This window comes from Phragmites australis, chromosome 23 (genome assembly GCF_958298935.1).
Source record: "Phragmites australis chromosome 23, lpPhrAust1.1, whole genome shotgun sequence".
NCBI classification, from domain to species: Eukaryota; Viridiplantae; Streptophyta; class Magnoliopsida; order Poales; family Poaceae; genus Phragmites; species Phragmites australis.
In genome coordinates, this window is record NC_084943.1 from 818,768 (window position 1) to 845,067 (window position 26,300).

General features: G+C 44.0%; 2 protein-coding genes across 2 annotated transcripts; both read right to left on the reverse strand.

Moving 5' to 3' along the window:
• Positions 1 to 2,805: 2,805 nt before the first annotated feature.
• On the reverse strand, positions 2,806 to 3,792 carry LOC133906692 (phytosulfokines 5-like). The gene is made up of 3 exons (XM_062348664.1): positions 3,435 to 3,792; positions 3,256 to 3,338; positions 2,806 to 3,150 (listed from the first exon to the last, which is right to left on the reverse strand). Exons 1-3 carry the CDS (start codon positions 3,556 to 3,558, stop codon positions 3,031 to 3,033), a joined length of 327 nt encoding a protein of 108 aa, XP_062204648.1. The 5' UTR covers positions 3,559 to 3,792; the 3' UTR covers positions 2,806 to 3,030.
• Positions 3,793 to 21,051: 17,259 nt separating this feature from the next.
• Positions 21,052 to 24,261, reverse strand: LOC133906709 (uncharacterized). Its single transcript, XM_062348685.1, is given in 8 exon segments — positions 21,052 to 21,328; positions 21,599 to 21,770; positions 21,989 to 22,158; positions 22,563 to 22,817; positions 23,051 to 23,150; positions 23,290 to 23,378; positions 23,480 to 23,645; positions 23,647 to 24,261. Coding segments are annotated over 8 exon segments (1,563 nt in total). The 5' UTR covers positions 24,159 to 24,261; the 3' UTR covers positions 21,052 to 21,229.
• Positions 24,262 to 26,300: the final 2,039 nt, after the last annotated feature.

The window sequence follows — 26,300 nt, forward strand, 5'->3', positions numbered from 1 at the left end:
GTGCCAGCAAGCCTTCTCCACCGCACACTATTGGTGTGCTGCTACGAATTTTCCCCCAGCCAACCGAACCCACGGTGAGCTTCGCGGGGTTGCCCTCCACCTTTCCCGTGTGTTGTCTTGGCATTGGCCCGATGCCGGCGCAGCCGTCTGCATGGGCCGAGCACCGTTGCGCCGGTCCTCTTGTCATCGGTCGTGCTTCGGCCAGGCCTATTGGTCGAGACCTGCCCATAATCTTTCGCCATTGCGTGCTGAAAATGTTGGTACCCCGGGCCAACCGAACCGTGATGTCATTCGCTGCTAGCGAGCTCGTCGATGCCAAGCGTGGGTGTGTGGTTGCGCACGAGCATGTAGGGCTGGTCGGTGTAGACATCGACATTGTGCATGATGCTGGAGGCGTCGTGGGGCTCACCGGTGATTCTAGGGTGAAGGTAGCGGTTGATGTGGCTATCGATGGTGGCGACCCTTGACTTTGGTGGCCCAGACTGCTAGGAACCGCACGATCGCATCCCACGACGCGGCAGCTTAGCAGTTGGCAACGATAAGGCAGCGGCGTGGAGCTAAGAATGGCAGGGGCCTGAATGGCAGGGGCCTGTAGCAGCGCCCCAGTCAGAGGCGGTGTGGAGGAAGGAGAATGCATGCTGAGGTCATCGGATGCTGGGGAGCATCTGACTGCTGAAGGTGGAATGGAGAGGGGCATATTGGTCTTCTTTAATGCACTTCACGGCTTGACTAGCGGTAGGTAATAAAAATGACATTTTTGGGGATAAAATCTAAGAATGGTGGCATGTCAGGAATAACCGATTTTCGGTGATATATCCGGGATTAGGCAACTTTCTAATGGCATAAAAAATTGACCCTTATTAATAGCACTTATTTCCTTACAAGCCTCTTCACTAGTCGATGATCTGACCCCGACGCGTCCACCTAGCTTCACCCCTGCATCTGTCTTCCATCCATCGAATTGGCCCCGGTAAGGCTTGGCTGCAGCTGGTGCATGCTGTTTCGTCGCTCCCCTCGCTTTCTCTGTGACTGTCTGCTGCTCGTGTCTCGAGGGCTTTCGCAGCTACATAAGACAGCATCTTTATGCCAGGGAAAAGCTTGATTTGTTTGCAACTTTGCAATGGAGTACGATCACAGAGTGAATATATCATTGCCGTCGCATGTGACGCGCATCTTTTTTTCTTTTATAGAACAAAAGGGTTCAACCCCAGTCCCATTAAAATGGAACTTTTAGTCTTTTACATTGTAAGCTCCTTACAGTGGTAAAAATCTAAAATTAGACAACATATACGACCGTATTTACCGAAATAGGTAATATATCAGTGTATTTACAATTTTAGCATCCGTATTCGGCATACCGTGTACCGAATATGACACTGTAGCCCATATTCAGCACACTGTGTGCCGAATATCAACTGTATTCGGCACACGGTATGCCAAATATAGGCTGTAGCGTTGTATGTGGGTCCGCGTCAGGGACGATGGCGCGAACGTTGGACGTGTCCGCGTCATCATGACTGGCGCGAACACGGCCTGCATCCGAGCCATTGTTGCGATGCTTTCAGCGTGTCGCCTGCCGCCTGCTACAAATTGAATACATGAAATGAAATGACAACACGGCATCAAATGACATAACTGATCTCACGCTGTTGCTCCTCCTCGCCTCGCGCTCTGCTCCTTGCGTTACGCTCTGCTGCTCGCTCCTCATTTTGTAGTAGGCGGCAGGCGACGCGCTGAAAGCATCGCAATAATGGCTCGGATGTAGGCCGTATCCGCGCCAGTCATGATGGCGCGGACATGTCCAACGTCCACACCATCGTCCCTAGCGCGGACCCACATACGACGCTATAACCCATATCGGTACACCGTGTGCCGAATACGGTTGATATTCGGCACACGGTATGCCGAATATGAGCTACAGTGCCATATTTGGCACACGGTGTGCCGAATACGGATGCTAAAATTATAAATACGTTGATATATTGTCTATTTTAGTAAATACGATCGTGTATATTATCTAATTTTAGATTTTTGCCCCTTACAGTTATACGCATTGATCAATCTTCCAAGAATAATGGCATCACAACGCCTTGATGACTACCAGAACACCCCAACCAACAACCGCAAAAAAAAACACTTCCTGACAAATGGATCAGGAAATGAGCTGTAGCTGCACGGTGCACATGTTGACTTTCATAAGCTCCGACCGCCGATCATATCGAATCTTTGCGAGCAGATACGAAATGGACCATTAAGCCCGTAAATTAGCACTGTATCTAGATTCATCGATCACCATGGTGGTTTTCTTGGACATGTAAAACAAAATAATGGCTGTTGGATCTCTTGGATTAAAAAGATTAGGGACAGACCGAGAGGGAGAAATATAATGTTCATAGTAGGGAGTCAGATGGTCAGACAGGGGTCACAGCTTCACAGGCAGACAGTGAGACAGACATTCAGACGCAGACCACAAAACAAATGCAAGTGCTATTTAATAACAAGGAAAAGCACGGTCATTAAGTTTGTTCACAACTTCACATCACACCAAGCCAAACTAGTATCGGTGCACCTACATTTAGTTAGAAAATCACTCTTGCAAACTACTGCAAATCAGTGTTAACTGTACACTTATGTCCAATTTTTTTTCTAAATCGGACACTCTAAATCCGAGTAAGTTGTATTTTGCGTGTATAAATTTTCTTTGCTGAATCGCACGCTAAATCTGAGTAGAATTTTAACATCCGTATCCGTGTCCAAGTAACATGTTTACCATTTTATACAGAAAACAGCGTACTCTGCAAACACTTGAAGAAAATGGTAGCCATATATTAGACTTAGAGATGTACAAACGAGCGAGCGAGGTGACAGTGACACACGCGTATACGTACGTACTCTCCTAGATGGACCACGGATATTAGTAACAGAATTAAGCAGGTAGACATATTACTAGATGAGATTGCCTCTATCAGCTTTCCAGCATCCAAACCAACCCAACCGGCAAGGCAACCGATTGAGAAGAAGTGTTCCTCCTCAAGGCTTGCCCTTGTGCTGCGTGTAGATGTAGTCGAGGTGCGCGTCCCGGAGCAGCCGCCGCTGCATGCACTCGTCGTTCCCCTCCTCACAAACCTCCTCCACCTCTGCTCCCGTCATCTGCAAAACCAGGACTTGAAAGGTTAGCTACCTCTTAGCCTATCACAACTGATGTAATGGACAGCTCAAGCTGAAATCACTGAGTTCAGTGTCTTCTACTCTCACCTCGGAGGCTGAGAGCTCATCGTCATTGCCCGCGGCACCTTCCTGAAGCACGAGACCATCTGCAGCTGCATTGACACCATGCTCTGCAGATATTTCAGAAACGTTAAAGCAGCTCAGCTGGTAGGATCGATCAGCAAAGAGGTTCAGCATATGCTGCATCCTACGCGTGAAGCACGTACCTTGGTGAACAAGAGGAGGAACAGCATGCAGGAGGCGAGCCGCTGCCGCGCAGTGGAAGACGCAGACGAGGAGGAGCAGGGCAAGAGCCGCGAGCGGCGAAGAGGTACTGCTGCAACGCCTCATCTCTGCCTGCCTTAAACAGTTGAACCGTGCTGTGTTGTCCAAGAGCAAGAGGAGAAGCTGTACGACCGGAAGAGGGAGGTGAGTGTGAGAGAGTTGGAGCTGCAAGCGGCGTGTTGGCTGGTGGCTGTGCGAGGATGGGTGCTGGGTGGTGCCGAGGCGCTGTATTTATAATGCGACCGCTAGCTATAGGGAGGCAACTTGAGAAATAATTTCTATCTTATACTCATACATTGTTGATTCTTTTATTTATTTTATAACTTTTTATCTACTACTCTAACACGAACCTCAATATAATTGAACAGGAGTTTGCATACCTAGTGGAATTTTTGTGTTGGAGGCAACTTGCAAGTTGTTAAAACCTAGTGACACCTAGCACCAACAATTTGTTGTGTTGGAGGCAACTTGCAAGTTGTTAACACCTAGCACCAACAGTTTGACGTCGCAAGCGTACTGGACTCGGCCACACGTTCATAAGGGCCTGTTTGTTTCAGCTAGAGATTCTGAAAAGCAGCTTATAAAAGCTGGATTGTGAAAAGCTTTTAGACTGTAGATTCTAAAAAAATTTAATGGACAGTTTAGTAAAATGGACTTTCACAATCTATCAAAAGCTGAGGAAAACCAGCTTCTCAGATTCTCACAATCCAACCAGCAGATTTTAAAAAGCTATAACCAAAAGCTGCCTGTTTGTTTCAGCTTCGGATTATAAAAGCTGAAAGCCAGAATCCGAAGCTGAAACAAACAGGGCCTAACACGGAGAGATTGTGCATGTGGTTCCACCTTCCAGTGCCAAACAAACTAGGCCTGAATAGCTTTCATCCTTTTGTCCACTCCCAGCCGAACTAAGAATCGAATTTTGTAAATTTAAATCAGTTGAAAGATAGATGGATAAATCATCGAAACAATATTCAACAGAACAAAATGGCAGCCTAGATTTTTTTTAGCATCGGCATTTTCCAGTTGTCCTGTATTTATTAGTGTATGAACATGGTTGTGGCTGTGGGTGATCTGAAAGTGGAATGGAGTGCTGCGGTACACCTTGAAACGCAAAGCATATCCGAGCTTTAACTTTTCTAGCCACTCACAGAATAGAAGAAGGAAGCAGTAGATGGAGGAAGCAAAAATGGTGAAAGAGGAAGGGCGGGCACACTGCTAGCTAGTCAACGTTTGCCTATGGTTCCTGTAAACATAGTAACTAGAGATAGTTTCCTAAGTATATCTTAATAGAATCCTAACCCTATCGGAACCTAATTTGTATAGGAGATTGACGTAATCTCATCATTGGTTATTGTTGGCGGAGATAATTCACCCAACCAACCGATTGATTGATTTCGCAAATCATAAGAGGTTACACATATATATAGCCAGCTATGACTAATGGGAATCATGACTAATGTGAACACTAGTTGGAATGTATGATTAATGTGAACACTAAGATGGTGTGAACACAAGGTGTGAACATGAGGTGTGAACACGATATCTGTCTAACACGTCTCGGGCTGTATGAGCGTCTACTCACATACGTTCAGACTGGACCAAGACAGATATAGGGAATCCCTTGGTGAAGACGTAGGAAATCTCGAACATCCCCCCACAGTCGTAGCATAAGCCCCCTCATACTAGAGTGTAAGCCGACGATTGGCTCAAGATGACAATAGCCCTTTTATTACCAAGGTAGCCAAGAGTGAGGTGATCGTGGTCGAACCGTGGAGGAGGATGCAAGCCTAAAGCACCAACATGAGCACATGCATGCACAAAGTTAGGTTGATCCGTCCGTGGACCTCGACTGGCGGCGGCGACAACCTCGATGGGGTGGCGGCGGTGGCCTGGAGGTGTTGGAGGAAGGCGCTAACTCAGAGCAGTAGCTGGCGTGGTGACGAGAATGAGCAGCATAGGGTAGAATCACTGTTTGGAGAGGCGGGGACCCCAATGATGATGGCATGACCATGAGCACCGGCGCTGCAGCCATGATGAGCGATGCAGCGACAGACTCATTCTCGGTGGTGTGACAGGCTCGTGCTTGCGGACAACGAGCCAACGACGATGATTCGCGTGATGACAATGACGGACGGCGTGCTCGGAAGGTCGCAGATGAGGGCCATGTCGACAAGTGCGTCGTGTCCAGCCATGAAGCCATCGAAGGAGAGGAGGCGCCGGAGAGGTCAAAGCCAAGGCGGTGAAGTCCGAAGCCGAGGAACGTCAACGGGGTGGTAGGGCGACGCAAACCGATCTATGATCGGAAAAAAATAGAAAAAAAAACTCAAACGGAAGATGATCGGGAAAAACTCTAATTGGTGGTAGACGATATTTGGATCGGCGACACGAACACTAAACTATGAGTTGCGCAACCCCCGGTGGAGATCATGGGGATTGATCTCCCCGGGAGCAGCGTGGTGAAAGCGATTTAGTAGCTCAGTTGAGGAACGGAACCCTCTGATACCATGTTGGCGGAGATAATTCACACAACTGATTGATTGATTTCGTAAGTCACAAGAGATTACACATATATATATAGCCAGCTATGACTAATGGGAATCATGACTAATGTGAACACTAGACCAATGTGAACACTAGTGGGAATGCATGACTAATGTGAACATTAAGTCGGTGTGAACATAAGGTATGAACACGACATCTGCCTAACAGTTATGATCATTTCCTTGTACTGTAAGTTATATCTCCTATATATATGAAGAGAACCCAGGATGGGTATCTCATTGAGGCAAACCATTAGTTAACTTGGTAACAGAGCCACAATTATGTTTCTTTTTTTTTTCGATCCCATCTGCTCCATGGCATCGTCCACCACCATCCCCACCGCCTACTTCAGCAGCTTCATCATCATGTCTCTCTCTCACACACCAACTTCCTGCTGTGGAAAGCTTGAGTCATTCCCATTCTGTTACCAGGACATGTTCAGCTACCTTAATGGCTCGATCTAGGCATTGTCTCGCTCGGTGACCAAGGGCTACAATGATGTAGCTCATGAATAGTCCAACCCGACATACGCGCGATGGTTCCAAACAGACCAAACTGTGCTGGGAGCTCTCCTCTCCTCTATGACAGAGGAGATCCTTGGGCAGATGCTCAGCAAGCCCACGTCTGTTGTTGTCTAGTCGGCGTTGCACTCCATGTTCTTGGCTCAAAACAAGGCTAGCGTCATGCAGATCTGGTGCCAACTATCAACATTGAAAAATAATGGCATGTCAGTCACCGAGTATTTTCCGAAGATGAAGACGTATGTCGACATCATGGCTACCGTCAACCATCCCCTTACCGACAAGGAAGTTATCGGCTAAATCATGGCTAGTCTCGTGCCGGAGTTTGATCCTCTCATGGCCTCCCTCACTGTGTGCAAAGCTCCGGTGAGTTTGAATGAGTTTTATGCCTACCTTCTCAGTTTTGAAGCTCGGCAGGAGCAGCACAACCTGTTAGGCACCATCACCTCTTCCACCAATAATGCGACCCGCACCGGCGACACCTCCAACAAATCTCGCCACCATGATGGCAATGGCAGCTGTGATGGTGGGGGTGGCCATGGTAGGCACGGTCGCAGGAGCGACCATGGCAACAGAGGAGGTGTCCGTTCCCAGTCTAAGTGCCAAGTATGCGGCAAATACGGGCATGAAACTTTATGGTGCCGCCATTGCTTTAATCATGCCTATAATTCAACACCAATTGGTACATCGACACTGGCACTACCGACCACCCCACCATCGATCTTAAAAGGCTTACTGTTCAGGAACGCTACAACAATCAGGATCAAGTGCAAGTAGACAATGGTACATGTTTGATAATTTCTCATATTGGTCATTCCATAATTTCCGGCTCACATGATTCCCTTGCACTCAAAAACATACTTCATGTTCCTCAGCTTGGCAAAACACCTCCTTTCCATTCATAAACTTGTTTTCTAGAATAATGTTTTTATGAAATTTGATCTGGATTATTTCTTTGTCAAGGACAAGGACACGAGGAAAATACTTCTACCCTTGTAGAAGTAAAGGAGGTCTTTATCTAATTCCTTTTGGCCAGCCTTCTTCATTTGTCTATCGTCATGAAACATCGTCTGGAGTCATGTGTCTGCAGATCAATGGCATCATCGTCTAGGTCATCCAACAAATATAATTGTTGAGTCCATTGTTAGATCCGATAATTTAGCATACTCCCCTCAAACCAATAATTTTTCATGATCCCCTCGTACTGAGTCATCAATATGTAATGCATGTCAACATGCCAAAAGCTACCAATTGCCATATAAACATTCCACCCATGTTACTTCCTTGCCTCTTGAATTGGTTCATATTGATGTTTGGGATCTAGCTTTACATTCAGTTGGAGCTTTCCAATACTACCTCAGTTTTATGGATGACTATAGTCAGTTCACTTGGATATATTTACTTAAGCATAAGTCAGAAGTTGAACAGATCTTATATTTATTTCATAATCATGTTGAGCGTGTATTGAACACTAAAATCTGGTGTGTTCAGTCTAATTGGGGTGGCGAGTATCATAGGATTCATCAATATTTTTAATGAATTGGCATTTCCCATCATGTGTCTTGCCCTCATACGTCTCAACAAAATGGAATTGGCGAACGAAAGCATCGTCATGTTGTTGAAACCGGCCTTGCACTTTTAGCACATTCTCCTCTTCCAGTTTGTTTTTGGGATGAAGTCTTCCTAACCGCTTGTTATCTTATAAATTGCATGCCCGGTAAGATCGTTGGCAATATTTCTCCCCTCACACGTCTACTCAAAATCTCTCTAGATTATTCATTCCTTCATGCTTTTGGGTGCACGTGTTAGCCTATTCTTCAGAAATGCAATACCCACAAACTTGAATTCCAGTCGAAAATGTCTATTTTCCTCAGCTATAGTCGCATACATAAAGGCTATAAGTATCTTGATCAATCTACTTGCCATGTCTATATTTCTCATGATGTGATCTTTGACAAAAATTATTTTTCATTTGCATCACTTACGGATCCAAAATTGGATCTGTCTATCTTAGCCTCTCCTATGTCTTTTCCCACCAATGAGTTGGTTGGGCAGGGCGGCCCTATGAGAAGCTACAACATGTCATTGTTGCCTACTACAATTTTGCTGTAGATTCTTCAACACCACCGGTTGTGATCGACGTGCATGGCCTCGATCAAAGCGACGTGCCATCGGGTTCTGCTGGCACTCTTCCTCACATCTAGATTGTTCATCTTGTGTTGTCTCTGGCTGTCTCTCAGGGTTGGCATCTTCGTCAACTTGAATGCCTTCTTGCTTGGTTTTCTTGATGAAGATGTCTATATGCAGCACCCATCCAGTTTTGAGGATCCTCATCATCTATATTTTGTGTGCAAACTCACTGTTCCATCTATGGTTTGAAATAGTCACCACCTACCTGGTATTCTCGATTCAGTGATAAACTTCAACAGCTTGGTTTTCATCCTTCCATTACTGATACTTCTTTGTATATATTCCATAATGGAGGAATATCAATTTACATGTTGGTCTATGTTGATGACGTTTTGCAGAATCTGTCCAGCTCCTTTCCAGTCAAGGATCTTGGGCCCCTCACTTATTTTCTTGGCATTGAGGTGACCTCCAATTCAAGAGGAATATTGCTGAGTCATCATAAGTATGCGAATGATCGTCTTCATCATGCTCATATGGAGAACTATAAGGCCATCTCAATACCCATGTCAGTACTAGATAAGTTGTCTAGTGATGTCAGCAAGGCTCCCACTCCTAAAGATACGTACCGCAACATAGTTGGTGGTTTGCAATATTTGACTCTCACGTGACCTGATATTTCCTTTGTTATCTAAAGAGTGTGCCAATTTTTGCCCAAACCACTGATGTAATTTGGGAAGTGGTAAAGAGGATCTTGTGGTATATCAAAGGTACACTCAAGACCGGACTAAAGATATGGCATTCCAAGTCAATACTTCTTAGTGTGTTCACTGTTGCTGATTGAGCTAGTTGTTTTGATGATCATCGATCGACTGGGGGATTTGTAGTCTTCTTTGGATCAAATTTGATATCCTGGAGCACAAGGAAACAATCCAATGTCTTGCTCTAGCACGGAAGTGGAATATAAGGCACTCGCAAATGGGACAGCAGAAGTGGCATGGATTCAATCCTTGTTAAAGGAGTTAGGGGCAATGCAGCCATGAGCAGCCATCTTATGGTGTGATTCTTGGTGCAACCTATTTAACGGCAAACCCGATGTTCCATGCCAGAACAAAACATATAGAAGTTGATTTTCATTTTGTCAGAGAAAAGGTTGCACTTGGAACTCTTGAAGCTCGGTTTGTGTCTACTGGTGATCAGGTGGTCGATGCATTACAAAGCCAGCTGCAAAGCTCATGGTGGATTGATGGCATCACAAACTCAATCTTGTTTCCACCAGTTGAGATTGAGGGGGAATGTAAACATGGTAATTAGAGATAGTTTCCAAGTATATCTAAATAGAATCCTAACCATATCAACACCTAATTTGTATAGGAGATTGTCGTAATCTCATGATTGGTTATGATCCTTTCCTTGTACTGTAAGTTGTATATATATATATATATATATGAAGAGAATCTCGTTGAGGCAAACCATTACATTAATTGTGCCTTTGCCTGGTTCCAGAGAACGAAACTCTTCATCCTCTAGAGATTCCAACCGCTTACACACTGAGTCATGATTGTTATTTGAGTTTTAGGATTTTAGGATTTTCTATGAATTAAATATCAGTTTATAGCTCTCTAGCATAAACTATTTCCAAATTGAGAATTAAATTTTAGTTTACATATTTCAGTTTACTAAAGTTAATTAGATCAGGCCACACACAGACTAAATAAGTATAGCTTCTATCAAAATCATCGATAATATTTCTTTAGTTCTTTCAAATCAAAAAGGTACATATTATAGTCTAGTGTTTGGCGTAGATAAGCCTCTCAAAGTCAACAACATTGTTTAGGGCCTTTGAGTATAAATAGCAATGTTGATGTATAAACTATTTCTTATTAGTCAACATGTTAATCTTGAATACATCATTTGATTTATTGTAGGTATATCATTTATTCGTGAAAAAAATGGAGATTAATGGAGGATGATGAGGACTGGATGCTAGTTGGTTTCGAGATAACCTTCCCAATGCTACTAGAGATGACCAAGAACTTAGGCCTCGACATGCCTAGTGATGAGCCTACCTTGCAAGAGAAATATTCCAAATGAGATATAAAGCTCTCTAAGTATACACAACTAGCATCTACTCATTTCAGCTTTAGGTTTTATTTCGTATGCACAACTAACATCTACTCATTTCACCATTCCAAGGATCATCGTAGCATTGCTAGCTTGTTGGATGTCTGACTAATCGGAGTGAAAATACAAGAAAACACAAGGTGACGACGGCGGAGGGCTTACCGTGAGGGGACGACAGCGGAGGGCTCGAGGTGGATGGCGCGTCGGTGGGCATGCAGATCGGAGGAGGCCCCTCGGGCGTCAGCGGTGCGTGGAGAGGGTGTCGGCCGATGGCGCTTTAACTCTGGGAGGTCGGCAACGCACGGAGGAGGGAGTCTCGAGGGCACCGGGAGGAGGGGCTCGGGCGTGGAGTAGGTGTCGGTGGCGGAACGAAGGCTGGAGGGCACCGGAGAGGGTATCCACGGCGACAACGCGCCTAGGTAGCCTGTCAACGCTGTCTAAATTTGTCAATGGGGGCTAGAGTTTTTGGGCCTCGCGCTGGGCTATATATAGAAATACATTTCCACATGAGATAGACTATAGAACCCGCATGTGGAAATTCATTTCCACTGGAGGTAGACTATAGCACCCGCATGTAGAAATCATTTTAAATATGTTTTTGACAGGTCTATTAAACATTATCATTTTTTGTCACTTTTGGAAATCAATAATCACATTGGAAATTAAGTTATATAACACGAATGTCGTAGTGGAAAAAGTAAGTTGCATAACATGAAAATCACATTGGAAACTAAGTTACATAATATAGCACTATTTGTCTTCAACTATTTTTCCTACACATCAAGGCGCATGTAGGGTATCACAGATCTATTGAGGGTTACTTCTACAAGTTTAATTTTTCTAGATCTCTGAAAGGCGGCACATTGTCGAACTGATTGTATTATTCCTCATTCTCCACTCTGACAATTCTTTATTTTCCGGCATCAACTATGTGCTTCTTTTCATTCGCGTGGTCGATTACATAGAAAACATGTGCCACGTGATCAGCGAGTACCCACGGGTCATCTTTGTGGCCTACAATGCTGAGGCCAACAGTTGTGAATCCGTAGTTGTCCACCACCATGTCATTTGGGTGTTTGACCCATTTGCATCGAAAGACGGGGATCTGTAGATTCACTCTATAGTCGAGTTCTCAGATTTCATCTATGAACCCATAGTAGGTGCTATTTTCCCCTGTTGTGTCATAGGCTTCTATCCGAACACCGTTGTTTTGGGTCATGCTCTTTTTGACCTTTGCTTTGGTATAAAACGTGCACCCATTAATATCATACACTTGCCATGACGTAACTAAACTTGATGGGCCATAAGCCAACATTTTCAACGTTTTTTTATATATGGATTCGCCATCTGGTAGGTTTGATTCTTGAACCATGTGGTGAAGCAACGCTTGTCTTGCATGATCCAATCATCTGAGCGACCTTAATTTTCTGTGTGAAGATCATTCAGGTGTTGCTCGACTTATGGCTTCACTATCTTGATATGTTGTAAGATCATAAAATGTGCTTCTTCCACTGCTTTGTAATCTTCATCGATGAATCTTTTCTTTCCTTTGGTCCATCTCCCAAACAACCTCCCCTCATGTCTAGATACAGATACACCAATCGATTTTGCATCTTTTATGTAATCGATGTAACACTTAACAACTTCATCGGTATTATAGCCCTCAATCATGGAACTCTCTAGGTGAGCATGATTCCACACATAGCCCTTAAGAATGCCTATATACCGCTCAAACGCATATATCTGATGTAAGAGTATAGGGCCCGGTTCAATTATCTCATTCATGATGTGAACCAAGAGGTGTACCATGACATCAGAAAAGGATAGAGGGAAGCACATCTCAAGTTGGCATAGAATCTCTATCAAGTAACTATGTAGAGTACCCAGTTTTTCAGCATCAATCACCTTCTGTGCAATTGCGTTGAAGAAGTGACACAACCGTGTGATGACCACCTTTATGTATTCTGGCTTGATACCCCTGATTGCAATAGGGAGCATCTGTGTCATCATCACATGACAATCGTGAGACTTCATACTGATTACCTCCAATCTTTCATCGAGACTAGTTTCTTGATGCTGGATGAGTAACCAGTCGGGACTCTCACCCTACGTAAGCATTTGCATAGTATTTTTTTCTCCTCAGGTGTCAGAGAGTAGCTAGCCAAGGAAAGTAATTTTTCCCATTTAGTCTGTCTTTAGGGTGTAGCTCTGGCCTAATTTTAAAATGTACCAAGTCCTTACGTGACTTGATTCCATCATTTCTCTTATCCGGTATGTCCAGTAAGAGACCAAGGATGCTATCACACACATTCTTTTCAACGTGCATGACATCGATGCTATGACTAACGTCCAAGTCTTTCCAGTATGGCAAATACTTAAAGAAAATTGGCATCTTCTTCCACAACATGCCGATCGGAGTCTCACTTTTCTTCCTCTTTTTATCCTTCGGCGGCTTCCCAAAAACAACCTTGATGTTCTTGACCATTTCAAACACTAGTACCCCGTTGTGAGGTTTTGGACCAGTACCTTGCTCAATTGTATTGTCAAAATGTTTCTTCATCTTGTGGTACTTGTGAGTTTTGAGTAAGAACTGTCCATGTCGCGTCTACACTAACTTCTGTGAGTATGGAATGTACACGAACACGGTAAACTCCTTCAACCTTAGAAGTTCAATATCGAATGTAACACCATAAACTCCTTATCACAGCCCTTCGATTCCTCATTCAAAAGTTCCTTCGATGCTTTCTGTAATGCCTCGAAATTATCTAAACCTCTCCTCTCCCTTAAAACATGCGGTTCTGTGTGGCACAACATTTCCTCTAAATCAAAATCATCATTGTCATCCATCATAACATTAGTGTCGCCTTTGACTCCCTCATCATCATCATTCACTTGATCAGCAGCGATGTCATCGTTTGGTTCGCATGTACGTTGTGTTTGGACAAACATGTGTAATCCTCAACAAAAACCTCTCAAGATCAAGTGTGGTTTGATAATGCTTGATTTGTCCTATAATTTCTGGTTCTTGCAGTTAGAGCATGAAAAGTGTATTTCCTTTATCTTCTTAGTCAAAACGTCCTTCTCGGCGACTTGAATAAAAGTAGAGAGTCTTTTGATATATATTTCTCCATATCTTGGTGCATCATACATCCATGCTATGTCCATCTTTAACTTCAACCACAAAATTAGATCTATAAATTAATTTATAAGAAAATCATAATAAAAAATATTTTTAAGAAAATGGGGAAAAAATTATGGCTCAAAACAATTTAAATTCATTATTCTCTCTCCCTCACATCTATATCTGGAACTAGATAGATCCAAAAAATCTCCATTCATGATAAAACCTCTTAGAGGCTAAAAACATCAAATTGAAGCTATATTTTTGAAATATAATGCTCGAATCATGTGAATCTATACAATTAAATCAACATTAGCCACAAATTTTAGCTAATTCGAGGATCTAAATGGCTAGAACCATGTGCATCTCTAGATCACATCCAAACCCTAATTAAGCTTTAAATCTAGATCTAAACTTCGAAAAGATGCTAGTTAGAGATGTGATACTCTTACCTTAGAGAGCCAGCTAGTCCAAGGAATTAAAAAAAAAAACCTCCCCCCCCCCCCCCCACCTTGTTTTTCTCCGTGCTGCCTTTCAGGTGCTCTGTTCGTACAAAGCAAGCTCGGTCTAAATGGAGCTCCCCGCGGGTTAGTACTATTTATAGAGATATTATCAGAGACGGGTCACATAAGGAGTCACACCTAGAAATATGTTTTAACAAGTATCTAATTATGTGGTCCGCCTGTGGTAATTATCCTATTACCAGAGACGGTTCACATAAGTAACTTCCTCTGTAAATGACATTTTACCCATAGGACTTCTTATGTTACCCAACTATGAAAATCGTACTATTACCACAAGCGACTATCGTAAGCAGTCGTATGTGAAAATTTGTTTCCACAGGTGGCCCGAAACCGCAGGACGCCCTTGCCAACTACTTAAGCGGTTTATCATATGAGCCACCTGTGGAAAGGCACCTTAGGTGTTCCAAAAAATAGTTTTTGTAGTAGTGTGATTTGCAATATTTGACTCTCACACGACCTGATATTTCCTTTGTGATCAAAAGAGTGTGCCAATTTTTGTCCAAATCCATTGATGTAATTTGGGAAGTGGTGAAGAGGATCTTGCGGTATATCAAAGGTACACTCAAGACTAGACTGGACTAAGGATACGGCGTTCCAGGTCAATACTTCTCAGTGTGTTTATTGATGCTGACTGAGCCAGTTGTTTTGATGATCGTCGATCGATGGGGGGATTTGCAATTTTCTTTCAACCAAAATTGATATCGTAGATCTCAAGGAAACAATCCACTGTCTATTGCTCTAGCACAAAAGTGGAATGTAAGGCACTCGCAAATGGGATAGGACAAGTGGCATGGATTCAATCCTTGTTAAAGGAGTTAGGGGTAACACAACCACGAGCACCTATCTTATCGTGTAATAATTTTGGTGCAACCTACTTAATGGCAAACCCGGTGTTCCATACCAAAACAAAATATGTAGAAGTTGATTTTCATTTTATCAAAGAAAAGGTTGCACTTGGAATTCTTGAAGCTCAATTTGTATCTGCTGGTGATCAGGTGGCCGATGCATTTACAAAGCCAGCTACAAAGCTCATGGTGGATCGATTGTGTCACAAACTCAATCTTGTTTCCACCAGTTGAGATTTAGGGGAAATGTAAACATGGTAATTAGAGATGGTTTCCTAGTATATCTAAATAGAATCCTAACCATATCGGCACCTGATTTATATAGGAGATTGTCATAATCTCATGATAGGTTGTGATCCTTTCCTTGTATTGTAAGATATTTTTTTCTTGTATTGTAAGTTGTACAATCTCATATATATGTATATATGTACATATATATATATGTATATATATATGTATATATGTATATATGTATATATACATATATACATATATACATATATATATACATATATATATATATACTGTATGTATATTCTGCAGGTATGCTCACTGTAGTTCATGTCTACGTACACCTCACAAGTTGTAACTCACAGTGTTTCGGGTTGTAACTCACAGTATTTCAGGTTGTAATTGGAGGATGTGCGCAGTGCGAATAACAAGTTGTAACTCACAGTGTTAGCTTCTCGTGTTGCAATTATGCATTTCTGGATGTGAAGTTGTAACTGGTCTACCTAATAAGTTGTAACTCATAGTGTTTCGGGTTATAACTGAAGATGTGCGCAGTGTAAATAACAAGTTGTAACTCATAGTGTTAGCTTCTCGTGTTGCAATTATGTATTTCTGGACGTAAAGTTGTAACTGGTCTACCTAACAAGTTGTGACTCATAGTATTTCGGGTTGTAACTGAGATGTGCGCAATGTGAATAGCAACTGCGTATATATGCAGAATAACCTCACCGTGTGTGTGTATGTGTGTATATATATATATATATATATCTGTGTGTGTGTGTGTGTGTGTGTGTGTGTGTGTGTGTGTGTGTGTGTGTGAAGAGAATCTCGTTGAGGCAAACTATTACGTTAACTTTGCCTTTGTCTTGTTCCAGAAAACGAAACTCTCCATCCCCTAGAGATTCCAAAAACGCTTACACACGACGGCTATTTGATCGATGGATACAGCGTTTGAGCCAGATAAGGAGTCGCTTGACTTCTGGCAATTTGCAACAGTAAGCAGCATGAAAAACAGTGAACAGTAAGCAGCTTTGCGATAAACTGGACTTGCTTACGCCATGATTTGTTCCTTTCTTACTGTTCCGACGGGAAACCCGGTTGCATGCAGAAAGCAACCATGTTCTTTACTCGTTTAGAAAGAGCCCAGGTCATTTCGTCCAAAATTCCCCATGCTTAATGTATCTTAAATTTACATTAATTTCAGTGAACGAGAGACGTGTAGAGCTTAAAAGGCACTGAAATGCATCTCGCTTCGCTCCACGTCTCTTGCCCCAAATTCTGTTGTTGCTTGCTTGCACGCAGCTCCTGCTCCTCGAAGGATAGAGCCGACGAACAGATTCAGAGCTGCTGCTGCTGCTGCTTCTCTGCCGATGAAATGTGTGGACATCCTAGTGCAATGCATCCATGGGCCCCGTGCACCATTCACCGCCATCCTAGTGTTGTGCTAGATCTGCGATCTGCCTCCCCCACTTCGGCCACCATTTCCTCCTGCATCATTGGCGCCACTTTCTCGTTCTAGACCCACGCTATGCCGAGAGCAGAGAGAAAGGTGCGTGCATCTGCATGTGTGCGTCCGTTCATGTCATGCTCGTCGTTGTCGTCGCCCAGCCAGCCTGGGACGCCACAGTGCTCAGCTCTGAATCGATGGATGGATGGACGGATCAACGGCGCTCTGCTCTGGTCTCTTCTGCCTCTTTCGTTTCCATCGCTTCAAACGATCCGGCGTCTGTAGCTTTCAGGTCAGCTCGGCCGGCGCTGGCCCGTGGCCTCCAGTTTCCATACGAGCTGCTGTGCAGTGCTGCAGTCGGGGACAGCGACGGAGGCAGAGCCGGCACGAAGCTAGCTGGCCACCGATGCTGCAGTGCTCGCGTGCGACGGCGCCCCATGCGACGAGATATCTTGTCGGATCCTCGCTCCGGCACACCACACATGACTGTATTTTTTGTTGGAAAGCAGAACGTTGTGCAGTGGAAGACGGCCAGGTCCAATTGCTCCAGCTATCTGTGGGCGCGATCAGAATCTAGGGAGATTGTCATGCAGTTGAGTGTTTCGTGCCATGCATGCCTGTGATGCTTGTGAATTCCAGTGCGCATGCATGTCGGCTGCGCGTCGCGTCATTGTACCACTGTGCTCCAAGTCTACAATGGCGTGCAGTCGCATACGACCTTTTCCTTATCTGAACGGGTGTGGTTGCAATTCCATTTGACAATCTAAAAGATATGAATATGGACATAGCATTTCATATCCGACGACAACGCGTAAAAAGGAGTTCATTATACGACTCGTGCCCAATTGTTCATCATCGCTGATGGTGGAGAGGTCTAACGAGAGTGCAGAACTCGTCCTGTCATTTTCAGCTAGTGCGTAGTGTAGCACCATTCCTTTCACATCCCAAGCACAACGCGGATCCATCAAATTATTTACCTCGTGCGAGGAGATGCCATAATCTTGTGATCGATCATGACGTTGTATGATCTAAAAGGGGTTAGTATATTTTCTAGCTTTTTTAACTAGTTCACAGGATCGCCCCATTTGGTTTTTCTGCCATCCATCATCACGCTACGCCGTACCCGCCACATCACTTACCCACTCACCAAGCCTTTGCATTGTCTGCTGCCAATTAGGTATCGGCATGGATCGATTTATGAGTACCCATTGATTTACTCTACTTCAACTTAATTAACTTAACTAAATTAACTTAACTTGATAGACCACTTTCATGGCCCATATCCATATATCCCTACGGCCAATTAAAGAATAACATTCACGACCCAACTAAATTAAAGCAAATAAAATCATATCCTACCTTAGACATAGACATTTGATACCGAATCTCATGTTATTAACCAGTTCGCCTACAATTTTTTTCTAACACATTAATTTCACCCAAAAGTTCTTTTTTACGCATAGATCAATTTCATCCAAAAGTTTAAGACATAAACTATAATTACTGTTTTAAAAAAAGATATCAGCCAAAATCTCAACTCAAATTATCTTGATTTCTTATATATTGATCTACATACACCGACTAGTTCATCCACAAACCTAAGATGATGATAAAGGTAGACAATTCACATATACTCCAATATTTCCCTCACATAGGCTCCCTCAAGCCTCAGACGTGGAAATAGAAATCTAAGCTGATGGGAAAGGTGGGAGCCTCCTGACATAAACATAGGAGTTCGATGTAATTTTTTATTTAATTATACCTACCAAGACTCGAATTTGATACATCTTACTCTGATACTATATTAAGCTTCATGAACCAACCAATTCACCAACAAGTCTAAGTTGATGGGGAAAGATGGATGACCCACTTGTACTTCAACATTGTACCATATTGAGTTTTATACGCTAACTAGTTGAACCAATGACTTCAGCTAGCCGGAAAAGGCGAGCAATATACTCACACGAATTTGATTCTCTGCGTGATATATGCATGCCTATCTAAAGATATTTTCCAATAGCTTGAAGCCTCAAGTGATGATCACAACTAGAGTAGTCTTTTGTCAAGTTGCAGAGTCTTTAGATTCTTTCTTCAATTAGAAGGCCCCTAGGTTCCTAGCTAAGCACATCCATATATCATAGTATGTATTTGATTTGGATTGATCTGCTCATGCACAAAAGCCAAACTATCTCCTCGTGCACTCCACGTGGACATTACTAAATGTGAAACTAGCTCGATTAAGGGCTTGTTTGGTAGAACTTTCAGAGTAGCTTCTCGGTTGGAATCAGGTGAGCTCTGTCAAACAGCAGTTTTCAGTTTTTAGTTTTGAGTGGAATCTGTAGGAGTGATTCTCTGAAATAAACTAGAAACTGGGGAGCTAAAAAAAACAGTTTCACTTGATTCACTTCCCACACAGAATCACTTATTTCATATAGTTTATTCTAAAGAATTACTAGTGAATCACTTTTAGTCACAGAATCACTTTCCGTAGAGAATTTGAATCAAAGAAAGCACAGCAACTGGCAGTCACGGGGTGTGACGTGTAAAAAAGAACGCGTGCACCAAGGACCCTTCACCTTCTCTAGTAGCACAATGGCGATCGATGGAGCTGATGGCGAGTTGATGACAGTGAAGCTCCATGATGAGCAATGGATGCACGAACAAGTGAGCGAAATGCTTCAAAGAGAGAGAGAGAGAGATGCTTACTTAATTTAGCATGCTGAGAGAGACGTAAACGTTTATCCTCGTGATCATTGTGCGATCGGTATGATGAGTGCTCCTCACTTGTTTAAGGATACCTAAACTTGTCAGAATATATTCTGGGTGCGTGTTGTTGCCATAAGACACCGGCGAGAATGTTTAAACGCTGAATCTGAAGAAGAATCTGTAGCAGTATTATGCCTTTTGTCCGTCCTGTGTCTCATTGTCTATGGTTGATGGCTTCAAATTGCAGGAAAAGGAGTGGACACAAGTTTTCTGACAACCTTGGACGGACGGACAGGATCGACCCTCATATATTACTTTATGCTCCTGACTTCCCTGGCGCCTTGCAAATCAACGTTAGCAAATACGCTGATTAAGGGCTTCTCTGGCAAGCTTTAACCTCCTTTCGAGGAAGATAAGCTCGATCAAGGATGCATGCTGCTAAAAAAGGGTCTGCTTGTCTCGCCGTTTTTATTCTAATACGAGTTGCATCATAATCAAAGGGTCAATTTTTTAGTGACAAATCATCAATTTATTCTCATACCAAAGGCTGTTCCGTGCTCGTATTAGACAAGTGTTTCATCGGCGGCGAAGATCTGCATGCACAGCGCGAGATGCCTGTGATACGGAAAAAGGAAAGGATAGTGTGCTGGTAAAGCGCCTCGATCGAGCGAGGCCGTCCATTGGAAATGCTTCACGCCTTCACCACAACAGGCTTCAGCTTCAAGCGCGCATGCCTGTTCGTAGCTGAAGATCAGGACGAACATTTCGCTTGAGCATTATCGGGTCACCACAGGAATACTCTGCCATGAAAGGTAACAGCTATGATTTCAGAGGAATCGAGAAAAAGAAACCAGACATCGTAATCGAACCAGTCACTCGCATACATACACCAACACGTATATGGAAGCTTTGTTTTCTCCGTACCGACATGCCATTTGCTGCCAATGGTCCCGATCCAGTCACCAAGACAAGATCTTCCACTGGAGATCGATCGGCATCCAGCCCAAAGTTTTCGTGGTGCAAGTACCAGGACCAATCCAGCATAACAAAGGCTGCCGGCGCCACCAACTCAGCGGCAGAAGAAAGAATCTGTTGAGCCGACAGGCAGAGGATGGGAGAGGCGAGCAAGATGAATACTGAATAGGTGTAAAAGCAAGTTCACTAAAAGAAGCTATGCCTTTGACATTTTGATGCTCTTTTATTGAAGAGCCAGACTCCAGAGATCCATCAGTGTATGCCCTTTTTTCGCTTCCCTTTGAAAAGGACGGTCCCTGATGACACACACTCCCTTGACAACGTTAACAATAATAGAGGCATGTTCTTCCAAAAAAGGGGCTTCAAGGCATTCACATTTCACAACAAGAGCTAGTAGTACATCAAGGCCGATGCCTAGATATCATTGTTGTGCTGACAATGAAAACTACAAGTAGAAAGAACACAAGAACATCAAAACTGCTTGGTGACAAGAAGTGCCATGGATGATCAATGGCGCCAACTAAACCATGTCACCATGATTGACTCTAATTGCTCTGATAGAGTAACCAAACCTGCTATGAGGGCTCCAAGTTTTTGAGACACCCAGGAACCTCTTGGCTACAGTTTGCAAGAAGGTCAGCCAAAGGTTTTGCAATTGGCGCATCTACGTTAGACCATCTCCAACGGTTTCCCTTCAGGGGCCAAAATCCCTTCACGACGGGATTTTCGTTCCCTTCAGCGCTCCAACGGTTTCCCTTCACGGTTCCCGTCACGACGGGATTCCCAGGGTCATTCCCTTCAGAACGGGATTCTCTCTCCATTCCCTTCGCGATTTCCCTCGAGGGGAAGCTGTTGGAGATGAGAGGAAATAAAGGGAATGAGAACGGGGAAGGGAATCGGGAAGGGAACGAAATGAAGGGAATATGGTTGGAGATGGTCTTAGAAAAGATACTATGCACCTCCCCTCCAACAACATGACGAGTAGCCCCGGTGAGGATCTCAACATATTCATCGACCAAAGGAGGCAAATCCACAACCAACAAAGTCTCAAATTCTTCTACATCTGTCATCACCATGTTCTCCCGGTCTTTCACAAGGACATTCATCAGCCCCACATTGCACAAATACAGACACGTTTAAGAGGTCAAAGTTAAGCATAGCTGTTACTCTCAATCAAAAGATAATGGGGTGATTAAAATTCTCTAAAACTGAAACCCAAAGTCTTGTCAATATATGTTGTTAAAATGACATTTGAACCATGCTGCACATAGTTCAGTTTGCATACAGAGATTGGGAATCTAACAAAAATAACAATGTTGTTTGGTCCACTGCACCTGCTGCATATTGTAAAAGAGTTGCCATGTGAGTCATCAGTCACGGTGCAATTTTCCAGTTTAAGTGATGATGATAGGTGCTGCGCTTTTTTATCGCTTGCAGCTACTAGCAGAACCTTTGACGTCTTTCTAGCATGACTTTTTAAAATCTGATCAAGAATTTCTTTGACCTGAAAATAGGAGTTCCAACAGAACATAAGTGGCAACACACCACAATCATCCAAGCATTTCGAACAACACCTGTGCCAAAAACTATCAGCCATGAAATTTATACAAACATATAAGAATAAGCAGCTAACAAGCATAGTGCAGGGTCCAAATGCCTGTTAATAATGTCAAGATACATCTATTGTTTGAGGTTTCACATCCTAATCAGCACGATCTCCAGTATGCAGGAAGCGCATCAAGCGTTACAGTAAAAACCAAGAAGACTGGAGGTTCTAAGAAAATTACAGTAGTTCACTAGCTACTCAGTAATGTCTCCTGAATAAGGAGCAAGGCACATAAAAGCCAACCAAAACGTGAAAGGTAAAGCAAGGAAGAGAGGCACTTGAGAAATAACAGAACCAAGTACCTTTGATGTTTTCTGCTCCTCAGATGGACAGAAGTGCACATACTGGGCTATGAATGCACTTCGGGAGGTAACAGAATCAATCATAGAGAGCTTAGTAATTCTTCCACGGACTAGATTCCTCGCTATCGTAGCAACATTTTTATCATATGGGTCACTGAAGATAGTTATCTGAGGATTGCTTGATATTGCATCTCTAATAGAATAAAGTTTGTCGCTGACATTAAGGTCCATGAAAGACTTCAGTCCATCAACAACCTGTACATCGAAGCTGTCATCTATAGATAAAACTTGGTCCTAGGATAGGGATGATAACTATAACGAGAACAGATTTCGAACCAAGTGTGCCAGCAGTCGAGATTATATAGCTGCTAAAGCTATTACAGAATTCATACCTTGCAAAATGCAATTACATAGAGCAACAAAATGATAAAAATACTTGTGAAATGATATGGTTCATCATCAATGACTCCAGTTACACATTTACTTACCAGCATTGATACATTTGATATGTCAATCGCCTTTAACGAAATAAGTTCAAGAAGTCTCTCCGGAGTAGATATAAGAAACTCCGGTTCACAACTTTTGAGTCCGATAGAGCAGTCAAGAGGAATGAATGAAAATTAATACTAAATGTATGGAATGCAATTTAGTGTTAACAGGGGCTACCCTTACAGATGAAGCACTCAATTTGAATAGTGGATGATACCAATAATTGAACGAAGCATACCCTGATATCTGGTGTTCAACAGAAGCGCCAGGATGCAAGCTCACCGAATGAATTCCAAGAGGCTTCAGGGGTTTGCATATCGATCGCACCTGCCCAAACAAAACCAAACTATCACTAAATCATTCACAATTTGTTCATTAAACCTATACAGAGAAGAGCATAACAGGAAGAGCAAAATGGCAGCACTCACTTGCACGGCCTTTTCCTGGGACGGGACGAGGTACAACAGGAAGGGGCAAGAGACGACAGCCCCGAGCCTCTCCTTCCCTGCGACGATGTCGCAGGCGGTGGAGACGAGCCACGCCGTCTGCTGCAGCGTGGCGCACGCGCCGCTGGTATCGAGCACGTCGCACGGCGGCGGAGCAGCACCCCCAGAGCTCCACGCCCCATTCGCCGGCGCCGTGGATGCCGCCGCCGTCCTCGGGCGCCACCTCGTCCCGGATGGCGTTGAGGCAGACCACCAAGAACTTGGACGGCCGGTCGTAGTCCACGCGGCCCTCCTCCCTCTCCGTCTCCCGCTCACGTATGACCTTGGACTTGGCCTTGGGTACGGCCTTTGCCGGCGGCTGCTTCTTTGTGTTTGTGTCCTTCTTCTTCTTTGGGTCGTCGTCCTTGGCGGTAGCGGCGGGCGTGTCGTCGGTCGGCTCGTCGTTCTTGCGCTTCTTCCCGTGGCTGTAGTTGAAGGGGTCGTCGGGTGTGGGGAGCGAGAAGCACATGCCCTCTCAGGCGCGGCGCTTTCCCAACTTGCGGCGGCGATTGGATGCGATGATTGCCGCGACCCGCTCCGAGACGGCGTTCTCGCTGCTGCGCAGGCGCTTCCGGCGCACCTTGCTGCGCTTCCGCGCCAACGCGTCGTCGCTCTTCGCCATCGGCTCGTTGCTTGTCCGCTCCGGCGAGGCTAACGGAGACGGCAGCCGCCGGGAGGGGAGACACGAGCACGCATTTGCGCTGTTGGCGCAGGGCAAAACCTAGCAAAAGCCTCCCTTACCGGGCCGGTCCGGGCCGGTGAAATTAATTGGCACGCGAGTTTGAAGAGGCCCAGGAGATAGTCGTGGGCTGCATTTGTCGAAGAAGGCCCAGCCCAATGTAACGGGAGATAATGGGCCTACCCATTCACCGGAAAAAAATAAGGGATAATTGTAAATTTGCCACTGTTTTGAACCGTTATGGTAAATTTACTATTAAAATATTACAAAAATATCATCTTTCATTCGAGTGGCATTCTTGTAAAAAATACAAAACCAGTGACAAATTTGCAAAATCCCCAAAATATAATGGGCTGCACTGTCGGCCTATTTGGATCGTGGATCATATCCGCCGCGCTCCAATCTGTTTCGCCAAGGAGCTTTTTATATATTTTTATATTTCTTAAATTAAAAAGTTACAAATATATATGTCCATTTCGGAATAAAATCAGATTTAGACTCGTGTTGTCCGTTGAAGAGTAGACAGGGATGTATCACACATTGAACAGGTGACAAGTCAATGTGGCTTACAAGCGTGGACAGGCCTTGCTACATGTTGCCAGGGTGACAGACGTGTCGTCCTTCCAACCAACGGGTGACAGGTACATGTTTTTTCAATAAAATTAGAACTGATTTTAAAATAGAAAAAATGATTTTTTAGAATTTCTTATATATATATATATATACATATATATATATATAAGCTCTTTCGCCAAGGTCACAGAGATTTTAATGGATGTGATCGAATCGTCGCTTCAGAGTTCAGACTCCGTTTGATCGGACAAAGAGTTCAGAGATAAAGAAACCGGATAGCAAAATTCACTACACCAAGACAAAACTTCCCCACTGGATAATGACCGAAATTGCATGAACTGAAAAGTTAATTAGACTTTGTTTCACACTGGATTATTGATTAGTACAGCAACATACAGATTCGCAGTTCACACCCATGTTCCTGACGGAGCAAACCCAAACGCACGCATCACAAGGATGAGCTCTCATGAGCAACTAGAGCTAGCTACTTATGCTGCTGCTATGCTCCTGTAGCAGCCGCGGCGCGACATTGACCTTGGCGACCTTGTCCCTGGCCTCAGCCACCTTGGCGACCTCTACCTCCCTGAGGACCACCTCCTTGGCCACCTCGTCCTTAACCCCATCTCCGCCCTCCTCCTCATCGTTGGGGTCGATGGCGGGCGGGGCCAGGTCAAGCTCGTCGTCAGCTTAGGTGTACATCCTTCATCGGTCGAAAGCGTCCAGGTCGTCTCTAGCGGCTATCACAATTCTGCACAGCTTTCTCCTTGAGAAAGTTAGGCACGGCGTGTAATCTGGGAGAGACGAGCAGTGTCACTTAGAGCGGAACATGAGGAAAAGCAGTGTCACTGCCACTCAGAGGATTCAACCATGTCCCAGAGGATACCAGCTATTGGGAATTGTTCAGCTGAATCACTCAAACCTCACAGAAGACTCTCAATGCTCATGGCTCAAGATCGCTCGGACTCAATAATTAGGAGTCAGACCGCTACCGTGGACAGTCTAACCGTCAGGGCTACTCAATACTATTTCCTTCTCTATTCGACCACCACCCTACCTGGTTTGACCGTTAGCTACTCAGAACTCAATGAGCTTCGATTAAATGTTCTTCTACAAATGTTTTTCATGACATGAAGCATTGTAAGCGGCAATTAGTCACTCTTTGAGAAGTGTGCATGGTGGTTTTGCAGTTTGACCTCCAAACTGTGGATGGACGGAGTGCACGTCGAATAATCACGAAGCTAGCATCGAGGCGAAGCTAAGTCGTGAAGAAGCCACGGTCATTCGATGGACGGAGCGAAAAATAGACCAAAATATTATCGATCGTAGGTAATAGTGTACTACTAGAAAAGAATATTTTGGGAATAAGAAAACTTGGCTACTAAAGAAGCTTCTAAGACCTATAAATAGAGGTGTAAGGCTATAGGGAGAGTGTGAGCCAGCCATTAGAGATTTGTGTGGTTGAGTTTTTGGAGAGGGTGAGAGAAGAGCTTAGCCTTTATAATAGGTGAGAGC